The sequence below is a fragment of the Amblyomma mixtum genome, chromosome 6 (genome assembly GCF_055824585.1).
Source record: "Amblyomma mixtum isolate Tamu chromosome 6, ASM5582458v1, whole genome shotgun sequence".
In the NCBI taxonomy this organism is placed as follows: Eukaryota; Metazoa; Arthropoda; class Arachnida; order Ixodida; family Ixodidae; genus Amblyomma; species Amblyomma mixtum.
Genome location: NC_143017.1, coordinates 66150130 through 66163383, shown reverse-complemented (window position 1 = coordinate 66163383; position 13254 = coordinate 66150130). Strand labels below are relative to the sequence as shown.

Genomic DNA, 13254 nt, shown 5'->3' with positions numbered 1-13254 from the left:
TCCTTCGTCGTTTCGCCGTAATTTGGGTTGGGTTAGGCGGGTTGAGCAGATAACCCTCAGCCTAATGTGGCCTGTTGACACCACCAAATTATGTGGGTGGTCAGAAGTGATGCAAGGTGGGTTAATAGAAGGTCGTTTATGAGCTCTTACGCAACTCCGCGTGGCGCTATTTGGGGAAAGTATACAGCTTGGCTTCGTAGGTTTGCTAGTTTTATGGCGCAGTCAGTTAATTTGTGTACGATGCAATTGAGCACTGCGTTGCTTCGGGCTCGTATGTAAATTGCTTAGTTATGCTTTGAATACGCCAAGCTGAGCTCTAAATGCATCCCGCTCGTCTGCGAAACTGCTTGCATCAGTGATGTTCCGTGACCGCAGTAACATACTATGTTGGCTTAGCTATAGAGCTGGAGGACTGGGGTTCATTACGGCCACACAGTATGTTTCTCTATGACTGCCATGCTTCACTAAATTCTTCCGTGTGTCGCGCGGTGTCGGCCCACGTGCGTTCAGGAAACGCCGCCGCACAGGCCGCATTTTTAAAACAGATTGGTCTAAAATGAGGCATATTTGTCTTTCTGCAGGGGCAGTCAAATGAGCTTTCAGCTGCTACTGGCACTCTCACGCCGGAACTGAATTCGCGAGAACTCGCAACCGAACATAACTGCTGTATGGACCGCCGGCATGGTCGCAAGAACGGAAAAATTCGCCGCTGGTACAATATCCTAACGAAAGGAAACAGGCTGAGAACGCAACTTCACTGGGGCTGACGCCACCTTAAGCGGCCCTTTCTAGTCATGATTTTCATGGTAATGTCTTTTATTTTGACTCACTGCGGAAGAATGTGCTTGTGCTTTGAACAAAACAAACAAAGGAAAAGTGCAGGGTTGCCAGGTCCTAATCTCAAAAAATAGCCAAGAAAATGATAAAAGTAGCCAAAAAGTAGCCAATCTACGGCCATGGTCTCAAAAGTAGCCAGAATTGGCGCCAGGACACCTAAAAAACGTCACCAGAGGCAGGAAATTTACAGTTTAAAGACAGAGGGCAACCTATGGGGCAACAGTGCTTGTAAATAACTTGGAAGCATAAGAGGTATTTATGACATGACTTGTAAAGTGACCAGAATAAATCATTTTCTCTTCGGCAGAGCAAATACTTTGTGTTCTTTTGACGCAGTCATAGTTATTAATGCGTGAGCATTAGAGGGGACATGTCGCAATTTCGAGATGGGTAAACAAAGTGATGCCCTACGTGAAGCCCTACGTGAAGCCCTTGTGAGTCTTACGTGAAGGCGTGAAGCGTACGTGGAACTCTAGGAGTGGAGCACTGCCTACCAGATTATGAGTACTCTCCCCACCATGGCTTGTGGAAGTTAAATTACTGGTTGGTTGAGACTCGTTGCTTGGGAAGAGCAACCTGGGCACAAGCCCCACCAATGGCAGCACCTGCCATCGCAGGGCAACCACTGCACCACGGCGCCAGGAGTGGTAGGACTCTGAGCGATCAGTAAATGTAGATAATGACCTATTCCACATATCTGGGCACTAACCCATTAATGCTATCTCGTCATGCCCTTAAGACGGAGCTGAAGTCTGATTAAGTCGCCGATCTTTGTCTGAAGCCTGCTTGACGTGTAAAACCGAGCCTCAAACCGAAACCGAAGTGAAAACCGAAGTGCCTGCACAACTAATACGCATTTGGCCTAACCCCGCTAAATTGTTCCCTATTTATAGACAACAAGGCAGGTACAACAGGATAATGGTGTTCATAAATAGCACTTCAAAAGTAGCCAAAAAGTAGCCAAGTAGCCAAGCTCAAATTTTTGTCGCCAAGAGCTCTCAAAAGTAGCCAATTTGGCGCAAAGTAGCCAAACCTGGCAACCCTGGAAAAGTGCATAATTGGTGCACATTTACAGAGAAGACCGCATTGTAGGTGGCGGTAGTTTCCGGACGGGCTCTCGAGTAACTGAGCTATTTGAGTCGCGTGCCAAATTACCACAGCGACAAAATCACCGGAGAGAATATATTCATAGAGAAAGTGGTACGTTTCTCTATGATATATTGACTCTGAAAAGAGAGAGAAAGAGTGTAGCAGGACGTAAGCCGTAAGGAGTACCGCGAAGACGCCCAAGCAGTTTTCTGGGTTCTGCTACAGTGGTATAGAAGGTTCCAGAACAGCGCAGCAGGGTTTTATGATTGGTTTTTTGAGGAAAGGAAATATGCAGTAACTGTCTCGCATATCTCGATGGGCACCCGAACCGCGCCGCAAGGAAAGGGGCCTCTTGCGTTTCGCCTCCATCGAAACGCGGCCGTCGCGGTTGGGTTGGAAACCAGTTCCTCGAATTTCTAAATATGCGCTGGTTCGGAGGGCACTTTAGGCACTCACTATAACAATGCCTACCGTCAAATACCACCATTGAGCCAGCACATTCATTTCCCACAAATTACATTCACTTCCTCAAAGATTACAACGGAATGTTGCGTTGAGTGGTTCAAATGGCGGCTGAAAGTCGTAACAGATGACGGCAAAGGTAAATGTCAGTACCGTCAAGTAAGCGTCACAAGGTGAGGAGGGAAAACTTTATTAGTTCCAAAAAAGACAAACAACTTGAGCTTGACGCTAGGTGATCAGAAGACGTTGATTCGTGATGACCTCGATGTCTCGGTCAAGGGCAAGCCGAAAAACAAAATACCAAATGCACAACGTAGTTAAGCTACTTCACATTACATAGTTTTTTAGAAAAAATGATATTATGCTGGAAATAACTAGTTCATTTTTCTCTACTAGGGCTTGTTATCCCACCAAAAAGCGGCGTGTCAGCGACATCGATGTTATCATCATCATCGTAAAGGCAAACGTCTTTGTTGGTTTTCTTTTGGTGCGGGTAATGCTGCACGAGAGGGTTGCACTTCGCACGTGGACCCCGTATTTTTGTCAAAATGGCACAGTTCAACTTCAAGAAGATAGAGGTTGTCCCAACCGCAAAAGTGAGTAAACATTTGGGTTCGCATTTGGCTTATTTGACGAGCTGCCTGTATAGTTATGTCGAAGTTTGCAGCACGTAAACTTTGTGGGGACGTGGTCTCTATCGTACTACATGGCGACGGGGTTTACTATTTCTCGTCGCATTTTTTCAGGATTTTATCGACATAACTCTGTCTAAAACGCAAAGGAAGACACCCACTGTAGTTCACAGGCACTACAAGATATCCCGGATCCGACAGTTCTACATGCGCAAAGTGAAGTTTACACAGCAAAACTTCCATGATCGCCTGAGTAAGCTGCTGTCAGACTTTCCCAAACTTGAGGCAAGTATTCATTTCGTTTATCATCAGCTACCTTAATGACTGCAGACGACAGATCAGCGCGTCAAGCGAATGTTTAGCTGTGCTTGACTTATTTCGTCTTGCTTTTTGCAGGATATTCATCCATTTTATGCTGATCTGATGAACGTCCTCTATGACAAGGACCATTACAAGCTCTCTCTCGGTCAGATAAACACTGCGCTGCACCTGATTGACAAGTAAGATACTTTCTTGGTTTTTATTTTTTCGTCTTTACGTTTCAGGGGCGGACGGAAAAGACGCGCGAGCCCATGCTGGTGCCGCCATGCAGGGCCAGTCATATGCAATACGCATAGCAACGTCTAGCGGGCTTGACATCATTCACTTAACGTCGATTTATTCTGAATTACTTTTTGTTTCTAGATTCTGTTACATCGTTAAGTGCTGTAGAAGTGTCTTATGATTTTAAGCGTGTTCTCGTTTTCTTTTTAAATATTTTGGGTCCGGAGACACCATCCAGTGTGCCTGATGTTGTCGCGCCTGTAGTTTAAGGTGTATGCTGGGCTGTTAGTGTGCGTAGCTTAAAAATATTTGGTGTACAACACCAAAAGCTTTCAGGAAAGTGCATTTACTCGTGCCTCTCATTTGAATGAAAACTTCCTTGTATCAAATATGAACAGCTGGTTAGAAAGTTTCGTTGCGTTTATTGCCAAGGGGTTTCGTAAGTGTGTGTGTTTTATGCGAAGCATACTACTTTAGCTACCACTTCAGCCCTTCACCGTGGTTATGCGCCTCCAAATCACGTGATACATGACATCACACCACGTGACACGATGACGTCACGACAGTAGAGAAACGGGGGCCCACCTCGCGCCGTCGCTGTGGTTGTGCGCCTCCAAATCACGTGATACATGACGTCACACCACGTGACACGATGACGTCACGACAGTGGAGAAACGGGGGCCCACCTCGCGCCGTTGCTGTGGTTGTGCGCCTCCAAATTACGCGACACGATGATGCTTCGCATTCTCCAGGCTTAACCAAGTTAAGCCTCAGCCATTTTTTTTCACCTTTTCGTTACTTGGCGTGAACTACTGCCGTAGATAAGAAGCATATGCTAAGTCATATTCGAATGTATTTTAGCTATTTTCTGTCAGCCATGAATGATGCTTGTCCTATAGTTTCTGGGTTCCTTTTTGTCATTATGTTTTTTCCAGACTGCTTAAGAAGCAGTGCATGTTACATGGAAAGCATATGCTCTGGCTCCTACATACCTAAGATACTGTTTAATTTTGTGACCTTTCACCTTTGGTGCTGCTGTATAAGGGCAGTACCTCCAGTACTTAAAGGGCCACTGGCCCTTTCTGGACATTTTTAACAAACAAGCCCAGTGCATGAGGCATCGAAGATAACCTCTGCTAAATAATAGAGCCATGCGCACCCCAAGAAGCTGTAAAAAGTCAAAACAAAGCCCATTTGCTCTTTCCTCTGAGAAACAAACATCCTCCTCCTGAGCCTTCAAGCTGACATCATCTTGAAAACCTTCATGAAAGGCATTTCATTGGTGCGTCATTCTGACTGATGGGTGAAGGGTAGGCGTTGCCGGTTCGTCGCGTCATCTGTTTGTTGCGCCCCGCCGCGGTGGCAGAGTGGTTATGGTGCTCGGCTGCTGGCCCGAAGGACGCGGGTTCGATCCTGGCCGCGGCGGCTGAATTTCTTTGGAGGAGAAATTCTAGAGGCCCGTGTACTGTGCGATGTCAGTGCACGTTAAAGAACCCCTGGTGGTTGAAATTTCCGGAGCCCTCCACTACGGCGTCTCTCATAGCCTTAGTCGCTTTGGGACGTTAAACCCCATAAACAAACAAACAAACAAACAAATCTGTTTGTTGTGTGCACGCTTTCCTTAGCGCCTTCTGTTTTTGCGCACACATACAAGCCCCCCAAAAACGGTTTTTAGTTACTCGTTCCAGTTCATGCGTGCTCTGTGCGTGGGCCGTGTCGTGTTGTAGAGCTTTTTCCTTGCTCGCACACTCGACCACTCTGCACACACATTGCTTCTCGCTCGTCCATCTTGCCTACACTGCCGTTGTCTTGACTTTTGTCGAGTCCATTGAAAGACACGAATTTTGGAACAGAGAAAAGTCACAAACTAACAGCATACACAGAGAAGAGCACAAGCGCACAGGCTTGCTTTCCAAGAAATGCCGGAGGGTTCCCGGGTCCATGCTTCGCCGTGCGTTTCTTTCGAAACATACGGCGTTTCCTGCCCCTCCAGTCGTAAAACGGGAAGGCATCATGGAAAAGAAACAAACAAAAAAACCACATGCAGGCATGAAAAGGATGCACTCGTTAACATGTTCACGTGGTCGAGCTGATCGCGTCTCGATCGTTCAGCGTCGCCTTGGCAAAGCAGCCTCAGGAAACATCGAAGGTTTGTGAAAGCAGCAAAACATTTGTGAGCACAGCGGAGCGAGGCCGGGAAGGCATGCGTGCCAAGCAATGCGCATTGATGCTCGAGAAGCGGGAGACGGTCACAAGGCAGGAGTCAAGCTGTTTTGTTGCACACCCACCCAGGAAGCTGAGGGTTGTTGCACACCCACCCAGGAAGCTGAGGGTAGGGGATGGAGAAGGTGAAAAACTTCGAAAGAATATAACTGGGGCGAGGATGGACAACGAAAAAAAAGCACGACAAAACACCGCAAGGAGACCCCGCTGCTTCCCCCCTCCCTCACTAAATAGACCGGGTAGCAAAAAGCTAGGAAAGAATTCTTTCCAAGACGGGGCCATGGTGTAGACAGGTGATGCATTCCACGCCTCCCAGTAACATCTGAGGAGGAGGGGAAATTTCGCTTGCGGAAGCTAGTCGAGACGGGAGAGAGAAAAATCTTGGAGAGGGAACAGAATGAGGGGGGGCATGGCGAAGTAGCTTGATTGCGATGGCTGTAACTGCACTATTAATGAGTCTTTTCGAAATATTTTTGTGGCTGCGCTTTCCGGGGACGATGCCTCACAACTACACGGGTAAAAAATATTTGCAACCAGTGGGTGGCCCATGGCCCTTTAAAAAGGTCCAGGTAGAACAGGTTGAAAGCATAGTGGTGGTAATTGATAGATACTCATACACGTAAACTATTTTTTTTTATTGGTTGACAATACAATTCAGCATTGCGTTTTAAACATAATTTAATATTGATACTGTACCCAGCTGTTGATGATTAATTCGCCATGTAAGTGCAATTGAGGATCTTACTGATGTGCTTTAATGCCTTCTTTGTTTCAGTGTTGCCAGAGACTACGTCCGGCTCCTGAAGTATGGTGACTCGCTGTACAGGTGCAAGCAGCTGAAGAGGGCGGCCTTGGGAAGGTAAAAACACATTAATTACTGGTTGGTTAGCATGTGAGGGTCACTGCCATTTATATTTCTGAAGCAAGGAAAGTAAACGTAACTGTGCTGCTTTAACAAGAGATATATGCCTCCCTGTAAACTGTTACATTTCTGTTTATCACTATGACATTTTTTTTTCTTTTTTTTTTCGAATACCCTCAGGGCCCGGGTCGGGCGTTACAGAGGGGAGTGGAATACTCAACATAATTAAGATAAAAGCACAGGCACATATATATATATATATATACATATATATACACATATATATAGGGGTGTCAAAAACAGTGCAAAAATAGTAAGGAACACCAGAAGGTAACAATAAACATCCAAGAATTCAATACAAGTACTACAAGTAAGGAACACCAAAATATAACTGTAGAACACAATACAAGTAGTAATACGGGGGTAAAAAATAAATAAACAGTGCGTAACGATTAATCAGGAACACCAAAATGAGCTTTTAAGGCATTTTTGAACAATGTAACATCAGTAATAGACACAAGATCTTCGGGAAGGTGGTTCCACTCTGTTATTGAGCGCGGGAGAAATGAATTATGAAAGGTATTCGTGTGGCATGCGAAAGATCCAATTTTATGACGATGGTCCACGCGATGTGACACATAAGAGGGCCGGTGGAGTAAAAGATTGTGAAGTGTGTCGTGGTAGTATATTTTATGGAGCAAACAAAGTCGCTGTATCTGGCGTCTCAAGGAGAGTGGAGGTAGGTGTAATGTGTTTTTCATGTTAGTTGTGCTGGCAGTACGATGATAATTACTGAGAATGTAGCGAGCAGACCGATTCTGAAGAGCTTCGATGGTTGTTACCAGATGATCAAGGCCGGGATCCCATACAGAAGCAGCATACTCAAGCTTTGGACGGATAAGTGTTTTATAAAATTGTAATTTAAGAGATAAAGAAATGTTCGCAAAATTACGTTTCAGATAGCCTAGAGATCTGTTAGCGTTGCTAGTTATGTAGTTGATGTGCTGTTCCCATGATAATTTGGATGAAAATAAGACGCCCAAGTATTTGTAAGATGTTACCTGTTCAAGCGGGGAATCCTGAAGAATATAAGAAGAAACATTAGAGTTAATTCGAGATACATGCATTAAGTTACACTTGTTAGAGTTAAGAGTCATTAACCAATCCTGACACCATGCAGTTACTGCGTTAAGGTCTGATTGCAGAATCTTTTCGTCATTAGGATTGGTTATTTCACGATAAATTACACAGTCATCTGCGAAAAGGCCAGCGCGAGATTGAATTTTGGTGGGTAAGTCATTTATGTAAATTAGAAAGAGCAAGGGAGCAAGAACGGAGCCTTGTGGCACGCCGGAATCAACGGGGACATAATTGGAGTCGATTTCGTTAATCGTTACGTATTGGGAGCGATTAGTAAGAAAACTTCTCAACCATGCAAAAACGTTGGGATCCAGGTTAAGTTGGTGTAATTTAAAGAGGAGTAGAGTGTGTGATACCTTGTCAAAAGCCTTAGAAAAGTCTAAAAATATGCAGTTGACAACACCGCCGTGTTGTCAACACATTGTGTGACACTGGTTGCTTTTATTACTAGGTTTGAAATTTGCAGCATGAATTAAAGATATTGTTACGACAAAGTGGAAGACGAAGTGACCTCCCGCGTGAAAGGGATGAATGAAATAGAAGAGGTTGATGGGGCTCCCTGTTGGCTTTGGTGCTCCCTGCTAGGAACCATTCATTCTAAGTCCCTAACGCTTGTAAATAAATGTAAATAGTATGTCCCCATAACATCCTTGGCGGAGGTGCTGGGTAAGACGGAACTACGCAGCGGATGCTACCTTCCACGGCAGACGAATGACAGAAGCATCACCTCAGATTTGGCAGCATCAGCGTCCTTCGTCGTCGTCACACCCTCGTGATCCTGGACTCTTCTCTGGGGACGCTGACGTCGAGACTTGGCTTTGCAAGTATGAATGGTACAGCGCTTTCCAAGCTTTCGTGCTTGTGGATATCATTTTATGCCTATCCAGTATTCCTTGTTAAAAAGAAAGGCGGCAGTTGGCGTTTCTGCATCGATTACCGCCACCTGAACTGCATCACAAGAAGAGACATGTACCCACTCCCTAGGATCGATGTCGCTCTCGACTGCCTCCACGAATCTCAATACTTTTCTTCCATTGATCTTCATTCCGGTTATAGGGAAATTGCCGTTAACAAGCAGGACGGCAAGAAAACAGCTTTTGTCACATCTGACGGTTTATACCAGTTCAAATTCGCCGCCGCGGTGGCTCAGCGGTTATGGTGCTCGGCTGCTGACCAGAAAGACGCGGGTTCGATCCCGGCCGCGGCGGCTAGAATTTCTTTGGAGGAGAAATTCTAGAGGCCCGTGTACTGTGCGATGTCAGTGCACGTTAAAGAACCTCAGGGGGTCGAAATTTCCGGAGCCCTCCACTACGGCGTCTCTCATAGCCTTAGTCGCTTTGGGACGTTAAACCCCATAAACCAAACCATTTCAAAGTCATGCTGTTCGGACTTTGTAATGCACCAGCTACTTTCGAAAGGATGATGGACTCGCTCCTTCGCGTATGTAAGTGGACTACGTGTATGTGCTACCTCGACGATGTTGTTGTCTTCTCGCCCACATTTGCCTCGCACCTTTAATGTCCCGGGAGTATTCAGACTGTCTTTCGTACAGACGGGCTACAGCTCAACTTGTCCAAATGCCAATTCGGCCCCCGGCAACTCATCATTCTTGGACATCTCGCCGACGCCTCTGGCGTACGTCCTGATCCAGCTAAAATTCCAGCAGTGCAACACTTTCCTCGTCCACATTCCCAGAAAGACGTGCGCAGTTTTCTTGGGTTGTGTTCCTACTTTCGGAGTTTTATTCAAGATTTTGCCCTTATCGCTCGTCCCCTCACTGGCCTGCTGAAGACCGACACCGACTTTACCTGGGGCCCTGATCAGCAAAATGCGTTTTCCACGCTTGTCCGCCTGCTGACCTCATCCCCGATTCTGGCACATTTTGATCCCGCGGCCCATACTGAACTCCGCACAGACGCCTGTGGCTACGAGAACATAGCAGTGCTGGCACAACGCTTCCTAGGTCCACAATGCGTGGTTGCGTATGCTAGCCGCCTGCTTTCACCTGCCAAGAGAAATTACTCGATTACTGAACGCGAGTGCCTTGCCCTGGTTTGGGCTGTAGCTAAATTCTGGCCATACTTGTTTGGGCGTGTTTTTTCTGTTGTCACAGACCACCATGCCCTTTGCTGGCTGTCTTGGCCGCTGGGTGCTACACCTTCAGGAGTATTCGTACACTGTCGTGTACAAGTCTGGACGTCTCCATCAAGACGCTGATTGCCTGTCTTGGTACCCTGTTGAGCCGCCTGATCTCAGTGACACTGACTGTATCCCTTTCCTGTTTGGCATTTCTGATCTACACAACATCGCCGAGGAGCAGTGCAAGGACCCATATTTGCAAACCATCATCGTTGGCCTCATCTCTGAAAGCTTGAAGCGCTCTCTGCAGCTCTTTGTTACCAAAAATGGTATCCTCTATGGCTGCAACTTCCGTCCTGGCGCGCCCTCCCTCCTTCTAGTTGTTCCCCAGCAGCTGCGCTCTTCTATAATTGCAGAACTCCATGACCTGCTTGCAGCTGGACACCTTGGTGTGGCACGAACTTATGACTGGATAGGGCGCCGTTTCTTTTGGCCTGGATTATACCGTACAGTCCGGCATTACATCACCACTTGCAACCTCTGTCGGCGTAGGAAGAAGCCTTCGGCACCACCTCCTGGTCTTTTGCACCCTATAGATGTGCCTGTGGAGCCATTCCACTGTGTAGGGCTCAACCTCCTTGGACACGAGAACAATTGAGTGGTGACCGTGAGTGAACTTTTGGGACGTGTGCAAATTGAACCTCATTGATTAGACAGTGTCATTACCGGCTACGAAACATGCGTATTTTTGTATGACCCTGAGACGAAGCACGAAAGTTCCAAATCCTGCACCTTGGAGTCCCCTCTCCCCACGAAGGCAAGAATGAGCAAGTTGAAAGTGAAAACCATGCTAATTCTCTTATTCGACGCCAAGGGTGTGGTTCACAAAGAGTTCGTACCCCAAGGACAAACTGTCAACGCTGCTTACTGCATGGATGTCCTCGAGGGATTAGGAAAGAGGGTCATCTGAACGCAGAAGGAAATCGCCGGTACTTTGCAGTTGCACCATGACAGTGCTGCTACTAACCACATACGGGAGTTCCTGGCCAAGCACAACCCGGCAACGCTGCCATAGGCTCCCTACAGTTCTTACCTGGCTCCGGCAGACTTTTTCCTGTTCTTTAAAATGAAGACCGGTCTGAAAGGATTCCATTTTGGGACCAGCAAAGTGATTCAAACTGCCCTGACAAAGGCACTAAACAAGGTTACGGTCAATGCCCTCCAGGATGACCTCGGCAAAACCACGAGTGCTCACCAGGCTCACTCACAAAAGTTGGGTCAGCCGACGGGCTCACTCAAACTCGCACTCACAGGGGCCCAGGCTCACTCAAACTCATGAATTTAAACTCGTTTACGCTCACAACTCACTCGGGTACACTCAGACTCACCAGCCGCCCGGGGTCAACCACACATAGCGACTCACGCCTCACTCAGACTCGCGACTCATCTAGGCTGTCTCCCTCATTTCAACTCACAACTCATTTGAGCTCACTCATTTCGACTCGGGACTCCTGTAAGCTCGCATATCGGACAGCTGAGTTGTTTTTGCGCCCAACAGCCAAGATGTGCCTAATAGATGCCTGTAGCTGTCGCTCGCTTTAAATGCTTGTAACGTTGTCTGGAATAAAAATGGTTTACAGATATAATTGCATCGCTTTCAGGACACTCTGTAAGCAGCCCGTCACATATATAATCCATCAGGAGCAAAAACGGTTTTTTTTCTTTTGGTGGTCACTGCAGCAAGATTGGCACTGTCAGTCTTGTGTGGCCAAACTTGACACCCTCTTTTTCACTCTGAACTACATGGGGTGCAAGTAGTTGAATTTGTTTTCAAAGAGGCTGCACCTTTGTTTGTTGGGTGAAAAACTTAAAATGTTGGGGCCGCGTGCTCCTTGCCCTTGTTCAAAAAAGGCATCTGCCTACTTATCTCAGGTGACATGTGGCATGTAACTATATCTACAGTTGGGCCTTGCTTTGTATGAAAAAAAAAAAATGCCTCCAGCTCTGAAATGTGAACTATGTGTAGGTGCCACCTTGAACCACTTTATTTCATGCAGGATGGCCACTATTATGAAACGGCAGAGCCAGAGCTTGCAGTACCTGGAGCAGGTACGGCAGCATCTGTCTCGTCTCCCCTCCATTGACCCCAACACAAGGACACTGCTGATATGTGGGTTCCCCAATGTAGGGAAGTCAAGCTTCATCAACAAGGTGAGCCCAGAGTATACAGGGTGTTTCATCTAAGACTTTCTGCAATTTTTAAAAATAACCTATTTGAATTAGATGCACGCTTTTTCTGGCATAGCATTGTCAGTGGTGTAGTACATCATAATGCAGCTAAGACGTGCTAACTAGCAGGCTTGTTAACCAATATTTAATAGTTAACTTTTAAACTATTACCATTGGGATCCTTAATTATTGAGAGGCATGTAGTCCACCGCAAGTAATATCCATATCAGTTTTTAGAATTTCGAAAACGCGATTATCCTTGACGCTGTGGCCCAACAAATTTCGCGTACATCGCGCCAAAATACCGTATTTACTCGCATAATAGGCGCACTCGCATAATAGGCGCACCCCTAGTTTGGTCGCGAAAAATCAGATTTTTTTATTTCCGCGCATAATAGGCGCACCCCGAACTTGGCACTGTGATCAATACTGTATTTACACGATTGCAAGCCGACGCCTCGCCGCCCCCCACCCCCAATCTTTATTTTAACAAAATTTTTGCTGAACTGACTACTGGTCCACACTAGTGCTGCTGTCGTCGCAGCTGCTGCGGACCCACAGCACGTACAACGACATCGTGTAGAACAGCCGCACACAGTTTTCAGGGATGCTCACTTTAAACGTCTGTTTGGAAAGTTTCATCTCCAGCCGGAAACGTTTGCGACTTAGGCCCACGAAAACCTCGGCGCCTGGAGTCGCGTACGAAAATTTAGGCACGCCACAGACGCAACTGCCGCACTTCTCGGCCACGTCGAGTTTCCGACCTGCCGCACGCTTGCCGTGTTCGAGAGCAAACTCCCAGCCGTGTAGCTATTCAGGTGCTTGCCCGCCGAGCTAAAACAGCAACGCTCGGCGGCAAAGCCACAAACCACGATGAACTACGAGCTACCGCAGATCCCGGCACTTGATAGCAACAAAAAAAAAAGCTATCTGGTGATGCTGATGGCGATATGGATAGTGAACCCTCGCAGCGGAAGAAAACATTGATGACGATGATAAGCTTGGCCTTGGGCGCCCTTCGTGGGCGGCGTCGGAAGCTCTTGCGCGTGTGTGGCCTCCGCGATCAAGCGCACGTTGCGCGCAGCCGGAGCTGATCGCGGAGGCCTCGATGCGTGCATTTCAAAGGCTATTGCTGCGTGGGTCGTGGAAAGTTTCGGT

At 46.9% G+C, this 13254-nt stretch overlaps 1 protein-coding gene across 1 annotated transcript in view; it reads left to right on the top strand.

Moving 5' to 3' along the window:
• Nucleotides 1–2827: 2827 nt before the first annotated feature.
• The window catches only part of Non1 (nucleolar GTP-binding protein 1), a 36479-nt gene continuing 26052 nt past the window's right edge, over nucleotides 2828–13254 (top strand). Inside the window, exons 1-5 of the mRNA XM_089548026.1 lie at nucleotides 2828–2984; nucleotides 3135–3305; nucleotides 3417–3520; nucleotides 6562–6645; nucleotides 11925–12078. Of these exons, the coding sequence (XP_089404152.1) occupies nucleotides 2937–2984; nucleotides 3135–3305; nucleotides 3417–3520; nucleotides 6562–6645; nucleotides 11925–12078 (561 nt within the window). The 5' untranslated portion in view covers nucleotides 2828–2936. The remainder of the gene's footprint in view (nucleotides 2985–3134; nucleotides 3306–3416; nucleotides 3521–6561; nucleotides 6646–11924; nucleotides 12079–13254) is intronic.